A 22428-nucleotide genomic window follows, 5' to 3' on the forward strand; every position below is an offset into this window, starting at 1 on the left:
TACTACTTTACTACCTTGCTGCCCGATTCCTTGATATCTTTCTGCATTCTCCAGCTTTCTTCCTCACTCTCAACCTCAAGCCCAGTTTTTGAACATAAATGTATTTTTTTGAGATTGGCGTGAGATTGGCCTATTGGCAAGCGTTCCAGGAAAGGTGTTTTGCTATTTGTGGGAATATAATCACAGGACACCATCACCTACACCATCTGGAACAGAACATTCAGGATGGAGTACTTGGGTGTGCACAAATGCAAAGTGATAGGATAAGCTAACCGGGGATTTTGAAATAATAATGGGACTTGCTAGGGTGGATGCAGAAGTTATTTAGTCTTGTAGGGAAATCCAGTTCCTTCACTGTGACTGGAGATTAACAGTGACGTTGAGTGTCATGGGTTACGGGAAAAATACACGGGATGGTCAAATGGGCAGAAAAGTGGCAGATGGAATTTAATCCTGAAAAATGTGAGGCAATACATTTTGGAAGGAGCAATGCGACAAGAAAATGTTTTACTGGCACATTAACTGATGAAGGTGATCGATGGATCTTTTTAAATTTAGGTTTACTGGCACAATTATCAAAGATGTCCTCAACATGGGTTCATACAACTACCTGGGCTTTGCTGAACGCCAAGGCTTCTGTGCCGATGCAGCAACCAGAGCAACTGTCCAGTATGGAGCTGGGGTTTGCAGCACACGGCAAGAAATTGGTGAGTTATCATATCGCAAACAAGTTATTAAATGTTAGAGAAAATAGTATTATTAGTTAGATTTGCTGGAGTCTTTCTCTTTATAAAAAAAAACAACATTCCTTCTACTTCACATTTATTGATGTTGAGCATTTTCAAACTAATCAAGTGCCTAAGCAAATACGACTCTTCAAGTAGCCCAGTCAGGTAAGCTATTATACAGTGAATGACGTTGGGTGGGATTTTTTTCTGGCCCATCCCGCAGGCAGGATCTTAAAGTGCTGCCGAAAGTGACCCTCTCCCGCAGCGGGACAGGTGAGCCATGCAAAATGCCGTACACACCAGCAGGACCAGAAGATTCCGTTGGATGCCAAAGCCAAGCGCCCTCCACCACCGGAAATCACGCCATTGCACAGCAAAAATATTGTAGCAGAGAAGGTAACGTACGTGGATTCTTCACACAGCATCAAACGTGTTGCAGTGCTGTGGACTCTTAATGCTGATTGTTCCCTGTATCAGCTCTGAAGAAAGTAGCTCTTGTGAATCGGGTGAAAGGGAGAAGAAATTGGAAGATCTGTTCTCCTGAGTCTGAGCGTTTACTGTTAAATGTAGAACGTGGATGGCAGAAAGCGAGGAGAAGGCAGCAAGCGATTGTTTAACGACAGAAGGCTGTGGCACAGGGAGACTACAAGAGGAAGAATAGAAAGGAAAGAAATAATTGGGGAAAAGTATGACCTGCAGAGCAGCCTCCTTTAGTTTTGGCTCAGCCCTAGTCCTTTTCGCTTATTATGGACTGGTCTGGATTAAAGCAGTTTGAATGTAAATCGGGGTCTGCTCTGGTGTCCAGGATTGAGGTGCAATTTTTTTTTTAAACTGTTGTGCAGTGGAGACACGTTTCTATCGCCTTTCTGTTTCAAACGTCATAATATTTGAACAGTCAATCACTTTGAAATGCAATAATGGTTGTTGCACAGGCAATTGTAAGCATTTACTACAAGTGATTTCAAAATCTATTGATCACTACAGAGGGTCCAGCGATTGAATATTGATAGGAGTAGACTAAATGCAAGCAATTTAGGATTCTGAGCAGTTTTATGTAAGGGCTGTGAGCCTGCGGCATGTTATATTGGAATGATTAAAGCAGAGACAACATTTGAGAAGAGGTTAGGAAAGTGAAGGGAAGGGGAATGGAGAGATGGCATCAGCATAGTGAGATTAGGCCTACTCTGTAAAGAAGAGAAACATCAGCACAGGCTGGTTCAGCCGAACCACTGTTTTTCCTGTTCTGATTTCTGTGGAAATGGTCCTACTGTAAAGAAGTTCCCAAAATACGGCATGTTGTTGGACAGCTCTGAGTAACAAGAGTAGCAATGTTTTGTTAATGACCTGTTTCTATGATGTTGGGGTGATATTCATTTTAAGGTAGTCTAAATGTACTAATAAGGGATATCCCGAGAGTGACCCCAATATATGGACAAATTCCCCATGGTGAACTTGAACTGGTTGATTACTTTTTTTTGGTTCCTGATGACCATTGAATAGGGATCTTAAGTGAGGATAAAAATGTTTTTTTGTTCTCTGCTCAGTTTTGTCGTTGCTTAGCCACAACTATGAAGCCGCAACCTTGTGATAGTGTGAAAATCTATTTCTATCTGATCTGGTTAGTGCTTTCGTGAACCAGTGTTTGCTGTTTTACCTTTTCCCCTGAAGGTTAAGTGGTTTCTCAACACATCAGTTCCTGTTTCATCCATCCTGTGTTCAAATTCAAGCCTTGGCATATGAAAGCTGATAGACCAGTGGAAAGCTCTAGTGCAGTATTGCTGTTCCAGGAGGGGCACTGAATCGGATATACAAGTGACCCGTGGAAGAAAATACATCGTGGAATCCGTTATGAGTGTTCAAAGGAAGGACTATACTCTAATCAAATAATGGGTATTGAACAAAGATGGGGGACAGAACTTTAGATGTTTAATCCTATTTCCAATTCTCAAGGTGGTTAATTCCATTTACAGGTAACTTGGACAAGCACGAACAGCTGGAAAAGTTAGTAGCTCGGTTCTTGGGAGTTGAAGCAGCCATGGCGTTTGGAATGGGGTTCGCAACCAACTCTATGAATATTCCTGCTCTTGTTGGCAAGGTTTGTTCAGTCTTATTCCCCCCCACCCACCCTGACTACTACTCTGGGAATGTGCTGTCTTGGGAATATAGAATCTCAAACAAGGACATCCTTCTGCAATCAAGTGACTATAATAATGGTGTACAATGAATTTGCCTGGAGCTAAAACCAAGCCTCACCTTGAAGTTTACACTGCGCCTCTCCTGCTGGGATAAAGATCCAGTCTGACTGGTTCTCTTTCTCTTTCTCCCCCTGCCCTCAAGCACATTGAAGTAGAAAAAAGTAAGAACCTACAGCATTCGTGTCCATTGTAGGGCTGAAATCAGTTCAGATCCAAGAAGAGAATCTGGATTTTAAAAATATTTATTGAAGATTTTTCATTTTTAACAATATAACTATATAAAAACGAATGTTCTAAGTTATAATATAAAAGAATCGCAATCAACGGTATAGATTACATCCCAAAAACTTTCTCTCCCAACCGTAAACTTAAATCGCTTCCCCATCCTACCTCAAAAAAACCCCCCAAACAACTGACAAGTGACTAACTCTTTAAAAAAGGAAATGAATGACTATATCTTCGGTAGAACTCCTCAACCGATCCCTGATGGTGTATTTGACTGTCTCCAAATGCAAAAATTCCATGTGGTCACCCAATCAGGCTGAGGCACTGGGCAGAGTAAAGGGGATCAGTGGTAAGCACTGTTGCCTCATGGCACCAGGGACCTGGGTTCGATTCCCGGCTTGGGTCACTGTCTGTGCAGAGTCTGCACGTTCTCCCTGTGTCTGCGTGGGTTTCCTCCGGGTGCTCCGGTTTCCTCCCACAAGTTCTGAAAGATGTGCTGTTAGGTAATTTGGACATTCTGAATTCTTCCTCTGTGTACCCGAACAGCCGCCAGAATGTGCCGACTGGGGGCTTTTCATGGTAACTTCATTGCAGTGTTAATGTAAGCCTACTTGTGATAATAATAAAGATTATTATTTTAAAATCCCAGTTGGTTCATTACTGCCCTGAAGGGGAGGGAATCTTCCACCACTTGTCTGGCCTGCACATATAACTCCACTGATTGACTCTTGAAGTAACCCAGCAGGCCACTTGATTGCATGAAAATTTGCAAAGAAAGTGACGCTCCAACACCCCCTCGAGGCAACGTCCACTTCCTCATAGAATCGCTACAGTGCAGAAGGAGACATTCGGCGCATCAGGTCTGCCCTGACCCTTGGACAGTGTACCCTACCTAGGCTACCTCCAACCTTATCCCCGTAACCCCACCTAACCTTTCCAACACGAAGGGGCAATTTTGCACGGCCAATCCACCTAACCTGCTAATCGTTGGACTGTGGGAGGAAACTGGAGCACCTGGAGGAAACCCGCGCAAAAATGGGGAGAACGTTCAGATTCCACACAATCACCCGAGGCCGAAATTGAACCTGGGTCCCTGGCGCTGATGCAGCAGTGCTAACCACTGTACCACCATGCCCCCCTCGCCCCCCGCAGAACAGAAATAAGACATTTTTCTTATTTCAGTATTAATAAAATCTGTATTTGTGCAATATTTGAGATCCATTTTAATGAATTTTTAATAATATTGAACTTGGGAAGTACTGTGAAGCACAGCGTCAATCTAATCAGTCACTGATTTGGAATCTTTCCATACTAGAGTCTCGGGAGTTGCCGTTGAGGTATAAGATGTGTTTTTACAATTGTATGAATTTGGACCCTTTAATGCAGCCATCCTCTGGGACCTCTGTGTGGTGATGACGTACAGATCCAAACAAGGTGCTGATGGAACAAGAAAGTCATGTCATCCAGCCAGTTAGCGCACTAACCCTTAAATTTATTGGATGGCTGCATGGGAAATGTTTTTCAGATTCATTCTGGTCGATGTGATTTATAAATGTCAACAGCTCGCTGGAACATCTAATTGCAGCCCAATGCATTGACTTGCAAAATCCTCAGATTATATACAAACTAATGGCTGCCATCCAATCCCATTTGAGGTGGTGTTTGGCAGGAGTTTTGGAAAAGTTTCAACTCTTGGTTTCTCCTGTGCCTGCCAGATGTGCTCAGATGCCCTCAATGATCTGAACTGGTCACCACACAGGTGTGTGAGAGCAGACTGGTGACTGTTATGCCCTTTAGTTACTTTTAAATGGGAGGGAGAGGATTTATTGGGAAATAAATTGTTTATTAACAGGATGTTAACTTGCCTGCTTTCTCTCGTGGAATGAATTCACTCTTTTTAAATTTGGAGTGCTAAATTATTTTTTTCCAATTGGGGGGCAATTTAGCGTGGCCAATCCACCTGCCCTGCACATCTTTGGGTCGTCGGGGTGAGACCCATGCCGACACGGGGAGAATGTGCAAACTCCTCGCGCACAGTGACCTGGGATCGAACCCCAGTCTCCAGCGCTGTAGGCAGCAGTGCTGACCACTGCACCACTGCCTCCCAGAATGAATTTGCTCTTAAATAGACTTTGTCCTAAAGGAATTGAGGTTCATATTCGGATCTTGTGATACTCAACTACTTTGGCAATGTGCTAAATGTTTCTTCTGTAAGAAATGTCCAAATTGTCAATATGCCTTTTGTAGAGGTTGCAAAATTGTTTCACCCTGGAATTCCTCCCGAATACTTTTTCTTTCTCTCATGGATTGTGGGTGTCATTGGAATGGTCGGTGTTTGTTGCCCATTCCTAATTGTCCTTGAACTGAGTGCTTTTGATAAGCCATTTAAGAGGGCAGTAAAAGGTCAACCACCACATTGCTGTGGTTCTGGAGTCAAATGTAGGCCAGACCAGACAAGGACAGATTTCCTTCCCTGAAGGACATTAGAACATAGAACAGTACAGCACAGAACAGGCCCTTCGGCCCTCGATGTTGTGCCGAGCAATGATCACCCTACTCAAACCCCAAGTATCCCCTTAACCGTACCCTTTTTAGGACACTACGGGCAATTTAGCATGGCCAATCCACCTAACCCGCACATCTTTGGACTGTGGGAGGAAACCGGAGCACCCGGAGGAAACCCACGCACACACAGGGAGGACGTGCAGACTCCGCACAGACAGTGACCCAGCCGGGAACCGAACCTGGAACTAGTGAACCAGATTGGTTTTTAGGACAATCTGTGATAGTTTCATTGTCACCATTATTGAGACTATTTTTATATTCCAGATCTTATTAGCTGAATTCAAATTCCACCAGCTGCCATGGTGAGATTTACCAACATTACCACTACACCCCTTGTCTCACATGATGTGGAGTTCGGCCTGCTGATGTTGAGTGTGAGCATTTGTGCCCACAGGTTAGACAATGACATCCACGTTGCAGGATTAAAATCTTAGCTAATAAAATTAAGTGATCATTAACAGTGGACTACTGAGCAATAACAATCTTTCAGTACGTTGACTCTCGACCATCCCTCTACCAGTACAATCAAGTATAGCAGAGCCTGTGGAGGTTCATTTGGAGCATACCCTGAAAAGTGTTAACTGTTGGCAACATGCTGCAAGTTGTAGGATGGGTCTTCATACCCTCAGTTTCCCATTTGACTACGTTCTAATGTCCGTTGTTTTGAACATAGACTTGTTGTTTTGCAGAGAGCTACGGGTGGAAGAAAAGTACATTTTCGCAAACTGAGTCCATCAGGTTAGAATAAAACAAAATAAAGTTCTAACGTTTTTTTTCTAAAACTCTTGTTTTCCACGTTCAGGGCTGTCTGATCCTGAGTGATGAGCTAAATCATGCATCGTTGGTGCTTGGAGCCAGACTTTCAGGTGCAACCATCCGAGTTTTCAAGCACAACAGTAAGTAGAAATAAAGCTTGACCAGTGGAGATAATGAACATAGCGAGATAATGGCAGAATAATGGATACCTGGGTGCGAACTGCACGACCTGTTCGTGAGCACTGGGATTGTATTTGTTTTCCTTTTACTGATGTCAATTGTCAGTTTATATGACGCAAGCTATATATTTGTTCAAACTTCACAATCATAACTTCTCAGGTTCTTGAACCCTCAGCTGTTCAGACAGTGAGCCCCACAAATCGACAGCCCCCCAGTTCAATCAATCTGTACTAAGTTATTCATACTGGCCAGATGGGTTATAGAGGCCTTGACATCTAGATTAGAAATGGGGATCGATCTGCTTCTGATCACTATCCAGAGCATTTTGTTAGATGTAGGGGCATGGGTATCATACCGGAGTCATAGAATCATAGAGTTCCTAAAGTGCAGAAGGAGGCCATTCAGCCCATCGAGTCTGCACCGACCCTCTAAAAGAGCATCCTACCTAGGCCCAATTCCCATAACCCCACCTACTCGCATCTTTTGGACTATGGGAGGAAACGGAAGCACCCGGAGGAAGCCCGCGCAGACACTGGGAGAAAGTGCAAACCCCACACACAGTGCTGTGAGGCAGCAGTGCTAACCATTGTGCCATCGTGCCACCCCAAAGTCGATTTTAACTTGGTTGTGGTAATTTAAGAGTGGACTCTGGACAGGGTGATAGCCCATGAATGGTGGCCAAGCAATTTGTGCAGCTTATTACTGCTGAAAAATTGAAACTTTTGGAGAGTATCCTGGGATCGTGTTGGTGTTTGCAGACCTGTTGAGTTGCAGTGGTTCGTACCCTCAGTTTCCCATCTGACTAGGTCCCAATTCCCACTGTTGGGATAAGCTTTGAACAGGCTTGTTACTTTTCTAGAGAGGGAACTGTGGAATTGTCAGTTTGAGCTGCATTTTCTTCTGGGGGCGATGATTTCTGGCACAGACAGGAAGGGCTGAATCTCCATCTGTGCCATAAATTTCCTGTGTTCCTGTTTCCATGCTGTGATGATGATTCAACAATGGCACTGCCAAAGATTGTTCAGTAGCTTGCAGTTTCTGTACCCAGTGTTTATCATAGGAAATGTTTTTTAGCTGTTGAGCAAATTCCAGAAAGGATGCATTCCACCTCCAGCAGTTTACTTGTTACAGTGGGCTGGACATAACCCAACAAAAGCTTAAATTGTGTGGAAATGCAATAACACGCAAATCAGCATCTGGGATTGAAACATTTTGGGGGAAGAGTGTCTTTTCATGAGAACCAAGAACTTTTTGGTTACCTTCGCTTTTATTTGTGCTTCCTTAAGGATGGGCTGAGATCTGTATAAATAATTGTAAATATTTTGCATGAGACAAGGCAATTGGCTTATTAGCTTAATTCAAATGTTAAACTGTGCTAAGTAAATCCCATTGCTTAATGTGGTGACGACTGACTGCCAATCATTGAACCAGTTCACTTGCATTGTGAATCCTTCCTCTATTAGTGCCCTGCTCACAGATTTAACAGTGAAGTAGCATCATTGTTTTACAGAGGGGGAGGACACAGGCAAATGATTCATTTGTTTATTGTTCGTTAAAAGCAAGGTATTTTGAGGAATAAACCAATGTCCATGAAAACGGTACGTTGTGGGATTATTAAATTCATTTAAAAGGTGCTTATGAACCTAATGGGCTGGAAACATATTTCTTTGAAGAGGTGAATTGCTCATGGCCATATTTCTGACAACTTGCATCAGTTCAACAATTTTGCATTAGCTACTTGGAGACTGGGAGCGGTCCAGTCTGCTCATTTTAATTAATTCTCGGGATATAGGCATCACTGGCGAGACTGGCACTTATTGCTTATTCCTGGGTATGCTCAGGATAGTGGGTCACCACCTTTAACCTCAGCTGAGGCATTAATGGCTGAAGGAAGGGGGCATTCAACTAGCTTGATGACTGCAGCTAAATCTGAGGAATAATTCTATGTAGGAGGTAGGTGGAAGCTGATTATTGAAGTATTTTTTTTTTTAAGTTTAGATTACCCAATTATTTTTTCCAATTAAGGTGCAATTTAGCGTGTCCAATCCACCTACTCTGCACATTTTTGGGTTGTGGGGGCGAAACCCACGCAGACACGGGGAGAATGTGCAAACTCCACACACAGTGACCCAGAGCCAGGATCGAACCTGGGACCTCAGCGGCGTGAGGCAGTTGTGCTAACCACTAGGCCACCGTGCTGCCCTTGATTATTGAAGTATAATAGTAGCCTTTACCTCCAGGGGCAGCATGGCGGCACAGTGGTTAGTACTGCTGCCTCATGGCGCCAAGGACCCGGGTTCGATCCCAGGTCACTGTCCGTGTGGAGTTTGCACATTCTCCCCCTGTCTGCGTGTGTCTCACCCCACAACCCAAAAAGATGTGCAGGGTAGGTGAATTGGCCAAGCTAAACTGCCCCTTAATTGGGGAAAAAAAGAATTGCTACTCTAAATTTAAAGTAAATAATAAATAAAACAAAAAAGTAACCTTTAACTCTGTTTTAGAACTTGTCTGAGATATGTAAATGGGGGTTTTCACCTCCTCAAACCCATCCTTTAAACCCAAATCTAAGAACGACCTTTTTTTTTAACCTCGTGTCATGGTCATTGATTCAAAGACCATGTAGAAATAGAGGAATGAAACAAATTAGATCAGGTCCTTTTTTTAAAAAAAAACTTTCTTAACCTTAAGATGTATTGACAAATTAAAGACAGCGGATGGCCATGCCAAGTCCAAAACGTTCACCTTTTTATCATTTAATTGAACAGAGCTTGGGTATTGCTGAAATGAGACATGCTGTCAACTCTCGCTGATTGCTCGCACATGGGTCCTATTGGGGTGGAGGTCACTCCCCTGGCCCCGGGGGTGGGTGGGAGACATGCTGAAGTTTCTGACCCTGGAAAAGGTGAAGTTTGCTTTTGAGGGGAGCGAGTGATGAGTTCGACAATTGTTGGGGTTTGTTCATCATGTATTTTTGGGAGTTGGCTACCGTGGCCTGTTTAGGGGATCGGGTGCAGTTTGGGTGGGCAGGGAAGGGTTTTGTGGGGTTTTGTTTTGTAAATTTATTGAGTAAAAATACTTTTTTTATTTAAAAAAAAAAGACTGATCACAAGATTGCCAAGTAAAGGGAATAATTTATACTGTATGAGATGAACGTGCTAATTGGTTGGCAAGTGGGCTCTGGTAGAGGCGTTATCATGAAGAATGCAGTAGGGAACGGTTAACTGCCAAGCCTTTGTTCAAATTCAAACCAGGCAGACCTATTCTGGACAGGGCATTGCCTTGGGAAATGAACCAGAGAATGAATGGCTGTTCCCCAAGGTTTTATTTAGTTTTTAAAATGTGCAACGTGTGGACATGCTCCTTCTGTATGCAAATGGCAGGGCCCCATGTGCTGATATTTGTGGCTTCTAGCATGTATAAGTGCACCATACTGCTGCCCGACTGATGGTAAATTGGGTTTCAGTTTAATACTTAACACAGTCAGGCTTTTCTAGCAATCACAGAATTATATCTAATTTTGGACACACTTTTGAGCTTTACAAGCACAGTTGGGTGCAGTCAGTACTTTACCGTTGGCTGTTCACAACAGGCGCAAGCGGCTTGCTTTGTTCCACCAGTCATTGAGATGTCTGGCCTACATCATAGAATTTACAGTGCAGAAGGAGACCATTCAGCCCCTCGAGTCTGCACCAGCCCTTGGAAAGAGCACCCTATCCCAGTAACCCCACCTAATCTTTTTGGACACTAAGGACAATTTAGCATGGTCAATCCACCTAACCTGCGCATCTTGTGACTGTGGGAGGAAACCGGAGCACCCGGAGGAAGCCCACGCAGACACACTGAGAACGTGCAGGCTCCGGACAGGCAGTGATCCATGCCGGGAATCGATCCTGGAGCTGTGAAGCAACAGTGCTAACCACTGTTACTGCACCTGGGTAATTTAAAATTGTCCCGGTGCAAGGTCAGACATGAGGGGATTTAAGAAATAGTCACACCTCCAAGCCAAAATGCATTTAGCATTGGAATAAAGCGGTATTTGCTCGCCTCTTTCTCCTGCCCTCAGCCAGTTAATACTTGGTGAAATTAAACAATTTCAGTAAAATTGTAAACTAATGGCAGGCTGTGTAAGTGCTATATTTAACGACACAATCCTGGGGAGACTGTAACATGGTGGTAATTTCAATGGAGTAGTAATCCAAAGTCCCAGGTTATTGCTGTGGGGGCATGAGTTCAAATCCCACCCCAGTCATTGTGGAATTTAAATTCAGTTCATAAAGGTCTGGAAATGAATGCTAGTCTCCATAATGTTGACCATGGAGCTGTCGTCAGTTGTTGTAAAAATCCGTCTGGTTTCATTTAGGGAAGGAAATCTGCCATCCTTGCCTGGTCTGGCCTACATGTGTCTCCAAATTCACAGCAATGTGGTTATCTCTTAACTGCCCTCTGAAATGGTCCAGCAAACCACTTTCAGTTCAAGGGAAATTCTGGATGGGCAAGTAATGCTTCCCTTGCCAGCGACACCTACATTTCATGCAAAAATACATAAAAATTCCGCTGGTTAAATCTAATTACGCAGTGATCATAGGAGGGTATTCAGCCACTCAAACCTGTTCAACCATTTAATTAACTTGTTGTTGATCTGTATATTCATCCTGTTTTCCCTGCCTTTGTTATTCTAACCTTTGTTACCCTTGAATAACGGAAATTATAAATCTCACTTCTGACATTTTCAATACATCCCAGCCTCCAGTGCCTTTTGGGGGTGCTATTCCAGATTTCCACTATCCTGGAATGAGATTGTAGTGGAAGCAAATTTGTTGGAATTGTATATATTTTTTAAACTTACAACCGGGGCAGTGTGGGTTCTCTCCAGATGGCCAGTCTGCGATGGGCCAAATTGCTTCACCTACTTGTATTGAACAACTCTTTGCTTCAATTCCCATTTTTATTCTTTGCATTTGACTCAATATTTGAAGGTAACAATGAGGAGCTTTTCTGTGGGTACTGACAGCTGGCCATGGCTGGAAGTACAAGCTAGTTTATCAATGGATGTTTGTGTAATGCCAGCTCCAGAGTCGTTACAATGCTTGTTTTATTTTCAGATATGCAGAGCTTGGATAAATTGCTGAAAGACGCCATTGTGCATGGGCAGCCTCGAACCCGCAGACCGTGGAAGAAGATCCTCATTGTGGTAGAGGGAATTTACAGGTACAAGCACACGTCCATGTGAGGCCTTCTGCGCTTTGCATTATGTTAGCCATGTTGGCTAATGAAATGTGAGCAAGGCAGCATTCACTGCTTTGCAGGTTTTATTACACACGCCACAAATCTTATAACAGCTGAGCTGACATTTAAAAATGCCACCTCCTCCCTCCTCAGTCTGCATGCCCTGTAACCTCCTATTCCAGGTGATATTTCAATCGATAAGAATACCTGACATTTACAGACTAATTTTAATGTAATAAAACATCTAGAGGTGTTTCACAGGCGTGTAACCGAATAAAATTTGACACTGAAACACTCAAGATAGGGGCTGATTTAACACAGTGGGCTAAATAGCTGGTTTGCAATGCAGAACAAGGCCAGCAGCGCGGGTTCATTTCCCCAACCAGCCTCCCTGAACAGCTGCCAGAATGTGGCGACTAGGGACCATTCACAGTAACTTCATTGAAGTCTACTTGTGACAATAAGCGATTATTATTATTGCAGGGCTGGTTTAGCACAGGGCTAAATCGCTGGCTTTGAAAGCAGACCCAGGCAGGCCAGCAGCACGGTTCAATTCCCGTACCAGCCTCCCTGAACAAGTGCCGGAATGTGGCGACTAGGGGCTTTTCACAGTAACTTCATTTGAAGCCTACTTGTGACAATAAGCGATTTTCATTTTCAAGGAAACATTGGAAAGTTGGACAAGTTTCATGAGAGGTCATTCTTAAGGAGCATCTTAATGGAGGAAAGAGTGTGAAAAAGACTCAAGTTGAAGGAGGGAATTCTCAAGCTTGTGGCCTAGGTAGCTGAAAGCATTGTCAGCAGCCTGCACCTTTCTCGTACCTCTATGAAGGACAAGTGCTCTACTCCGAGCCCTGCAATGGCAAGCGATCTCTAGGAAGGCAGAGAAAACGCTACAAGGACATTCTGAAAGCCTCCCTAAATAAATGCAATATCCCCACTGACAGGTGAAAATCACTTGCCTTAGAACGCACAAGCTGGAGAAAAAGAGTCCATGAAGGCGCCAATCACCTAGAATGTTGTAGGGTGGAGCATGCAGAGGCCAAGCGTAAACAGCAGAAGGAGAGCGCAGAATACAGAGTGTCCCACCCACCCACATCACCAGCCAAACCTGCAGAGTCTGCGGATCCAGGATCGGAGTATTCAGCCACCGCAGAACCCACCTCCCGGAGTTGAAGCAAGTCATCCTCGAGGCTGAGGAAATGCCCAAGAAGAAGGAGAAGGCCCATCGGACGTTCTTATGTTTAAAAAATTCTGAATATGCATTATTGTTTTTGTAGGTGGAGTATGGAGCGAAACATGTTGATTGATCTTTCCTTTTAAGCTGCAGAGTTCCATTATTGGCAGTACTTTTAATCCTATATGGAAATGGCTTATTGTCACGAGTAGGCTTCAGTGAAGTTACTGTGAAAAGCCCCTAGTCGCCACATTCCGGCGCCTGTCCGGGGGGGGCTGGTACAGTCCCCTATATAACAGGGGACTGTATTTTAACCAAGATCCTTTATCCACCCTCTTTCTCTCTAGCTTCCCCTCTCACAAACATTTCCTTCCCCTTTAATTTGTGCTATCAATTAACTTAAATTAAATGGTGCCATGTTTTTAAATGGAATTCCAATTGTCTTCTAGTCCTTCCTGTGTTAGCCATATTTGTTTTATAAAGTGCACAACTCTTCATATTTCTTAATCCGTTCTTTTGTGGCTTTCCATTCACTGACCACTCTGGTGGCACTCACCCGCAAATATGGTCACAAGTAATTGGGAAAACTCAGAATTGTGCACACTTGCAGCAGTGCAGGAAAAGGCTGTCTAAAAGATCCAGTATAAACCTGTTTTCGTGTGAATATGGAAAAACAGTTTGCTAAGATTGAAAACCGCTAATTTTATTAAAACTACTTTCTATTTATCCATCCCTCTTTTTAAAAAGTAAAATAAAATTCTGAAAATAAGTACTTTAAACAGGAGCTGCTTGACAAAGTGTAGCTCTGATCTATTCCCTTTGAGGGCGTTAGTTTAGTACAGATGCTTGCTGTTTGCACTCAGTGTCTGGCAGTAAGCTTGTGACGTTAATATTAAATGACAGACAAGTAGAAGTAGAATTCGGCAGGCAATTGCTGTAAAGTTGCATTAATAAGGTTGTCCACCAGCATGTTGACATGTAGCTATCATTTTTTAAAAAAGCTAATCAAACCTCTTGCTAAGAACGTGTAGTTAGCTCCTCATTTCATTTTGAGCATCCTCGGGTTTCAACATGATGAATAGCTTTGAAAAAAGTGGTAACTAGTTTGCGTAGTCATTTTCGGGTAAATAGCACTGATGTGTTTTGGCCCACACAACAGGGAAATTCCCGGCTTCGCTCTGAAATGTTTAACATTGGCAGAATTGCACAAAGCGGTCGATGGGACCAAGTGATGTGTGGAGTGGATATTTGTCTGCATTGCTGAGCAGTACTCACCGGCACTTTAACCAACTGATTTAACCAGCTGCTCAGAATGGTGGTGGTGTTAACCAGAGTTTTAGCACCGTTGATCTTCATTGCTGTCAACCTGAAAGAGAATTGAACAGAGAGCTGCCTAGCTGTGCAGCGTGCTCAGGGGCCCTTCAGCTATGTAGGTTTGTAGCAAAAGCTGCTGACTCCAGTGGGGCAAGAGGTGCTATCAGTTTAACCAAACTGTCACTACTTGTAATGAAAATCGCTTATTGTCACAAGTAGGCTTCAAATGAAGTTACTGCGAAAAGCCCCTAGTCGCCACATTCCAGCGCCTGTTCGGGGAGGCTGGTACAGGAATTGAACTGTGCTGCTGGCCTGCCTTGGTTTGCTTTCAAAGCCAGCGATTTAGCCCTGTGCTAAACCAGCCCCGTAGCTTCCTATGAATTCAAAGGCATAATCTGAGTTTGCAAAATCTCAAATAGAAAGGTGTGAATACATGTTAGGTTTGTTATCATTTGAAAGGGAAGGACAAGTTAGATGTCACATCCTTTCAAATAAAGGTTTCTATTGTAAATATTGCCCTGTCTTTTGCTTGTAGTTTGTACCGTGTTCCGTTTTCTGCATGAAAGATTTTATATAAATTCCAGTATTATCTTGAGTTTTTTTTTGTTAAAAGTCATAATTTTACATTTATATGGATGGCTGAGTTTTGTTCTTGGTGTCTCGCTCCCTCTTTCATTTGTGCTTTGAGTGTGATTCACTCGAACAGGAATTAGTCTGTAGGTGCTGAAGTTTGTCAGCTTGCCAACCATTTAAGTTGAATTTTATATTTGGTTTGCATTTCAAATATGATTGCGTCAAAATGTTGTGGAACTGGATTTGACTGTTTTACAGAGGGTCCTTAACTTCTAATTATAGCCTGATATAGTAATACAAGTGGGAAAGTAGCTCAGCACCTTGAATCTTCAGTCACCTAGTCAATAAAGGGCAGGAACGTTAGTTCATGCTACCCTTGTGAAATAGCTAGAATGTTTCTCCATTGCGTTGACGGACCTACTTTCCAGAGAACAGCCTCCACTGTGGCTCTTGTGCTCTTCGTCAGTCTTTGCTCATATTCTGGGCGTTGCGATAATCTGGAAAGCAAACACTGACTCCATGTATTTACATGATACTGCTGGTCCATGGTATATTTCTCAACTCTCCCCTTTGTGGCTGGATATGTGATGCCACCCAACCAGCGTCCTGAACTTTGGTTGTTTACATCATGGATTTCAGGCGACTGAGGGAAATCTGCAGTGTCTCCTGTTTCCTGTGCTCCTCCAGGGCAAGCCTGCTACAAGAGACACTTGCTGCAGTGGTCTTGGAGGAGCTCACCACATCTTGCCTAGGCTATGCCACTGATTGAGCTTAATGATAAATGTTTTATCTACACACTTACTGTGCTGCTGCTCAGCATCCAAGGTTTCGCTGAAGCTACAACAGTATCAAATCAGCATGAAATGCAACAATGGCAACACCAAGATATGTTAACATTAAGAATTCTTACTGTAACTGATGTAGTCATTTCATTTTAACATATGTGGGCTTTTTTTTTCAGTGTTAAATGATTAAAATAAATACATTTAATGCCCACAAATTAAATATTTGCTTGCTGGTTCCATTGCAGTGTTAATGTTAGCCTACTTGTGATATTAATAAAGATTATTGATTGGATGTGTTGTGTTGGATTTAGCAGTGCTGTTTTTTTGTTTCATAGCATGGAGGGCTCCATCGTCCGTTTGCCCGAGATAGTGGCTTTAAAGAAAAAGTACAAGGCTTATCTATACCTGGATGAAGCTCACAGTATCGGGGCCCTCGGACCCAGTGGCCGAGGTGTGGTGGAATATTTTGACCTCAATCCCAAGGAGGTGGATGTCATGATGGGAACCTTCACCAAGAGTTTTGGAGCAGCTGGCGGTTACATCGGTGGCAAAAAGGTATGACAATTGGTCTGGAACTGCCCATTTCATCCTTTTCATGGTGAGCATTGACTGCACTAGATTATCGTAGGTATTGCGTCCTTGCAGATTAATTGCCTTGTGGCTAGCAGGGTATATCTGTTAGGCATTTTAAGTCAATGATTTGACAGTCAGCCTAATTAATTCCACAATAGGTAAAACTGCCAGCCAGTTCGGGAATTGTTCTACTTGATCCCAGGTAACTGGAATCCAGTGCCATTACTGGTACTGAATAAGCTGTATATAGTTTGCCTACACTGCGTGCTGGTAAAGTACATGGTTTGGTTGGTTAAACTCCAACAGCACTCCTGCACACAGTTGGGTCCCTACATCCTGGCCCTGCTACATTGATACTGTGCTGACCAGATGGGCTGAGTGGAGTGTCCCCCTTAGTGGGACAAGGAGTAGGTAAAAAGATGTATACTTCACATTAGGCAGGCAAACCATCCAGATGGATTTCTCAGTTTTTTGTTTTGGATACTTTTTGTTGTCCATGTCAGATTTTCAGTTGACTGCAAAATAAATGACATTGAGGCCGTTTTGAAGTTATGGTTTAGATCTTCTAGCTTGATAAAACTAATAAACGAGGATGAAAAGAAACCCCAATATTCCAAACGGCATATTGTTTTTAAAAAAAAAAGCTTGAACAAACTCCTTTGGTAGAGCTGTGTTTTTGGATGCAGGTATGTTGGTCTCAACATCACCACCTCCTGGCGGTTACCAGTAATACTATCAGTAAACTGTCTTTAATCTTGATTCATGTATCACTTGCAAAGTTATGAGTAAGCTTACCCTGCTGCTTTTAGTTATAGATCAGTGAGTATCATTGGGGTAGCATGGTGGCACAGTGGTTATCACTGATGCTTCACAGCACTGGGGATCTGGGTTCGATTCCAGCCTTGGATGAATGTCTATGGAGTTTGCACGTTCTCCATGCCTGTGGGGGTTTCCTCCGGGTGCTCCAGTTTCCTCCCACAGCCCAAAGATGTGCAGCTTGGGTGAATTGGCCGTGATAAATTGACACTTCGTGTCCAAGGTTAGTTTTGGTTCCGGGAAAGGGCGGGGTGTGGGCCTAGGTAGGGTGCTCTTTTGGAGGGTTGGTGCAGTTTTGATCGGCTGAATGGTCTCCTTCTGCGCTGTAGGGATTCTATGGAGAACCTGAATTGGGCTAGCCATGTTAAATATTGTGGTTACTTGAGCTGGTCAGAGGCTAGGAATTCTGCAGCGAGTAACGTACCACCTGACTCTCCAAAGTCTGTTCACCATCTACAACACGCAACAACCCATCCAGAACAAAGCCCACTAAATTTACACCCCTTCCACAAACATTTACTCTCTTCACCACCAACGAACAGTTGGTGTATTTTTTCAAATAAGAGTACCCGATTTTTAATTTTTTTTTGCAATTAAGGGGCAATTTAGTGTGGCCAATCCACATACCTTGCACATCTTTGGGCTATGGGGGTGAAACCCACGCAGACACGGGGAGACTGTGCAAACTCCACACGGACAGTGACCCAGTGCCGGGATTCAAACCCAGGTCCTCAACGCCGTAGGCAGCAATGCTAACCACTGTGCCACCGTGCTGCCCCCGACAGCAGTGTGTATTATCTACAACATGTACTGCAGCAACTCCCCAAGCCTCCTTAGACAGCGTCATCAAAACCCACGACCATCTAGAAGGACAAGGACAGCAGATACCTGGAAACACCACCATCTGGAAGTTCCCCTCCAAGTCACTCGCCATCCTGACTTGGAAATATATCACCGTTCCTTCGCTGTCACTGGGTGAATCCTGGAACACTCTTAACTGCACTGTGGATGTACCTACACCATGTGGACTTCAGTGGTTGAAGACAGCTCACCACTTGCAGGCAATTAGGAATGGTTTCGAAATGCTGACATGGCCAACAAAATCCACATCCCATGAAGGAATTTAAAAAAAAAAAACATAAATGGCTTGTCTTTGGAAATCATGCATTTGAGCCATGTATGCAACCCTTGAAAATGTTCCAACAGTGGTAGATGTAATGTTGAGATTAATGGAACCTTGAGATACTTGCTAAATTTAGGCCAGCTCATTTAAGAAAAAAAAAACAAATGTTTGATTGTGAACGTAGTATAAGGTTGCTGACCATGCCTTGCCTCTAATGTATCAAGGTCATTGGTGCAAAACTGCTACAGCTGATAGTGTTGCAGTGTGATGTACTGAGTTAACACATTTGACTTTGAGATAAGTTTATTGCTGTTTTTCTTTCCTGATTTGTAAGTAAACTTAGGCCCACATTTTTTACTCTAGGTTTTAAAGCCTTGGTAAATGTGTGGGTTTATTATTGATTTTTTTTTTCTGAGTAAGTTCTTCACTGGTTGAAGGTTGGAAATTGTTCCACATTTCATGATTACACCTAACCTGAGGGTAGCCTTGTGGATAGCACAATCGCTTCACAGCTCCAGGGTCCCAGGTTCGATTCCGGCTTGGGTCACTGTCTGTGCGGAGTCTGCACATCCTCCCCGTGTGTGCGTGGGTTTCCTCCGGGTGCTCCAGTTTCCTCCCACAGTCCAAAGATGTGCGGGTTAGGTGGATTGGCCATGATAAATTGCCCTTCGTATCCAAAATTGCCCTTAGTGTTGGGTGGGGTTACTGGGTAATGGGGATAGGGTGGAGGTGTTGACCTTGGATAGGGGGTAGGGTGCTCTTTCCAAGAGCCGGTGCAGACTCGATGGGCCGAATGGCCTCCTTCTGCACTGTAAATTCTATGTAATCTATGTAATACCATCTCTTCTGTTGGTCAAAATAATTCACACTTTATTGATCTTAATTGGCAAAAAAAACATACAAAACTACAGTTTTGTAGTTATCAATTATCGATTAATTGTGGAACTTGGATGTCAGTTAAACCAATTTTTCTAAGTTAAGCAGCTCATAAGAGAACAGCTATGTTCGTTTTGAACTTGTCCTTACAAGGTCTACTATCTGCCAGCGATGCTCGAGTTTAAACATGGCTGTCAAGGTAGGAAGTTCTGGCATGCCATACACAGCTCTGAATAAAATGGGCTTCAGTGCAGTATTTGAGAAGCCCATAAGAACTAATTGTGCACTGAAACTTGTATATGCACACAAACCTTTGGAGAAAACAATAACTTGAGTTTACAAGTTATCAGCAGTTTATTGATTTTCATCTTTTATCACCTAGCGCAAAATAGCTTAACAAATATTTGTATCTCCATTGCAGGAGCTTGTAGACTACCTTCGGTCACATTCTCACAGCACAGTCTATGCCACCTCGATGTCTGCACCGGTTGCAGAGCAAATCATTGCATCCATGAAATGCATCATGGGAGAAGATGGCACAACGCTTGGTAAGTCCCCTTTCCTGGGCAAAAGAAGATTCAACTTGGGGCCCGGGGATGCTCCCAGGGCAAATGTCCACATCATAGTATGGGAAATCCTCCAATGGCATAACCATGATTATTTTGGCCAACAGCCTGAGGTAGCAATGAAATACACTACATGTTGGGTGAAGGGGAGCAAATTGTATTGGTCGGACATTTCTTTATATGGCTATAGCGAGACTGTTGGGTATCATCTCAATTTTAGGTGTGGTGGGCCTCTTATAAGAAACGTAATTGAGTCGTATAGGTTGTTTACTAATGGCGAAGCCAGCATTTGTCTATCTCTAGTTCGTCATTATCCAGGTGGCAGACGCAGCAGTATGTTGAGTTTCACAATCCTTCACAGTGAAGCATTTACATTTTTGGGTGCCAGTGATACATGAGCATCCCAAGTTAATATTTCAGATTTGATGGGAGTGTTCAGGTTGTTTGTGTTGTGGTTCATTTTGGTCACGTTATGCTGACTTTGTTCTTAAAACCGATCGGCCTAGACTGGCTTGGATTATGATTGGTCAGGATTCTGTTGGTATCCTCAGTTTGTAATGTTCCCCCTTCTCCGTCAGTGTACAGTTCCTAGACAAACCTTCAGGCTTCCAGTGTCAACAGCAATTTACCACCATTACAAACGCAAAATACTGCGCGTGTTGGAAATCTGAAATAAGGACCGGCTTCTGGGGCACATTTTGATGAGCACCACACAGTTGCAGGTGCACAGGTGAAGGCAGGAACATCCAGGAGAGACAGCAGTCAGAGGTGTGTTGGATCCCAGGACCCAGCTGGGTCCCGTGAGATACTGAGCCTGTGGATGCTCCACAGTGCCAGAGACCTGGGTTCGATTCAGTGCGGAGTCTGCACGTTCTCCCCATCTCTACCTGGGGTTCCTCAGAGTGCTCCGGTTTGCTCCCACAAGTCCAGAAAGACGTGCTTGTTGGGTGAATTGGACATTTTGAATTCTCCCTCTGCACCCGAATAGGTGCAGGAGTGGGTCCCCCCTCCCTTTTTCCCCATGTTTCTTTCTGGGATTCCCTTGGGTTTTCTCCTCTCTCCTTCCCCCTCCCCCTCTGCTTCTTCTCTCTCTCTCTCTCTCTCTCTCTCTCTCTCTCTCTCTCTCTCTCTCTCTCTCTCTCTCTCTCTCTCGCTCGCTCTCTCTCTCTCTCTTCCCTCCCCCCTCCCCACCCACTTTCTTCCAAGTTGCTATTCACCTCAAACAGATCTTTGTACAAGCTGATGAATAGCCCCCACGCTTTGTGGAAGCCCTCGGATGGTGTATTTGATCTTCTCCAGGTGGAAAAATTCCGACAGGTCTGCCAGTCAGTCTGCAGCTGTACATGGTGCTCTGATTGCCAGCCAAGAAGGTTCTCCAGTGTGAGATTAAGGAAGCAGAAGCCAGAGCGTCAACCCTCTTCCCCATATGTATTCTGGATGGTCTGATACCACAAAGACTGCCACTCTCAGGCACGGCTCCTCCCTCACTACTTTGGGCATCTCCTCAAAGAAGGCTGTCCAGAACCCGCCAAGTCTGGGCCACTGCCTTTTTTTTGCGCGCAGTTCAGATCTTCCTCCTATTGTGACTTCAGAGTTGGTGTCCTTACGTCTACTCTGTAAATTACCAGTTTCAATGCTGCAATATCCAAATGTTCTGAACATTTAAATCACAGCCGTCAGTTTGGGGTGGAGGAGCAGAGTGGCAAATGTTCTCTTTTTTGGGGGGTTATTTATTCATTGAAATGAAGATTGAATGTAATCACTGCCTATCCCTGATTGCCCTTGAGACGATGATGAGCCTGAACTGCTGCAGTCCATATGGTGTATGTATGCCCACATAGCTGCTAAATAGGGAATTCCGGGTTTTTGACTCCATCTAAAGGCCTCTGGAATGCGCCTTCAACATCCGGCCTCCACCAAGTCAGATAATAATAATAATAATAATGTTTATTATTGTCACAAGTAGGCTTACATTAACACTGCAATGAAGTTACTGCGAAAATCCCCTAGTTGCCACACTTCGGTGCCTGTTCAGGTACCAGGGACCTGGGTTCAATTCCCAGCTTGGGTCACTGTCTGTGCGGCGTCTGCACGTTCTCCCTGTGTCTGCATGGGTTTCCTCCCTAAAGGCCCAAAAGACGGGCTTATTAGGTGAATTGGACGTTCTGAATTCTCCCTCAGTTTCCCGAACCGGTGATGGAATGTGGCGACCAGGGGATTTTCACAGTAGATTCATTGAGGTGCCAATGTAAGCCTACTTGTGATACTAATAAAGATTATTATTATTACTATGGTCTCGTTAACACAGTTTCTTTTAAGCTCACAAGAATCTTAAAAGAATCTGTAGGCAAATGCTCTCCATTCTGAACCCCAAGTGAATGTTTGTGGATGTCTCCTCGGCATCCCCCCAGATGATTGTCACGTGAGTTTCCAAACTCCTCACCAAAACACACTTTGAAGTCTACTCTCATAATTATACTTACCCGTAGCGGTTTACATTCAAAAATCCACCATGTTTTCTAAATCACACTTTTAAACAAAGCTTCCGCTCCACTTAATCCAGTCCAGGATTTTACACCACCCTCTTTTAGGATATCTTTGCCTTGACTGCTGTACAAACTGCTCACAATTGCTGAAACTCTCGATTGCTAGACTATATAAAACTAGCATCAGGTATTTGGTTTGCCTTTGAAGTCTGCTATCCCACTTTCAATAATCTTTATTATTGTCACAAGTAGGCTTACATTAAC

General features: G+C 43.7%; 1 protein-coding gene across 1 annotated transcript in view; it reads left to right on the forward strand.

The window, feature by feature from the left end:
- The window catches only part of sptlc2a (serine palmitoyltransferase, long chain base subunit 2a), a 135641-nt gene that overhangs the window by 58437 nt on the left and 54776 nt on the right, over positions 1-22428 (forward strand). The window contains exons 4-9 of the mRNA XM_038773825.1: positions 559-707; positions 2699-2823; positions 6516-6609; positions 11752-11857; positions 16060-16279; positions 19534-19660. Coding sequence (XP_038629753.1) covers positions 559-707; positions 2699-2823; positions 6516-6609; positions 11752-11857; positions 16060-16279; positions 19534-19660 — 821 coding nt within the window. The remainder of the gene's footprint in view (positions 1-558; positions 708-2698; positions 2824-6515; positions 6610-11751; positions 11858-16059; positions 16280-19533; positions 19661-22428) is intronic.

The sequence above is a fragment of the Scyliorhinus canicula genome, chromosome 2, assembly GCF_902713615.1.
Source record: "Scyliorhinus canicula chromosome 2, sScyCan1.1, whole genome shotgun sequence".
NCBI lineage: Eukaryota > Metazoa > Chordata > Chondrichthyes > Carcharhiniformes > Scyliorhinidae > Scyliorhinus > Scyliorhinus canicula.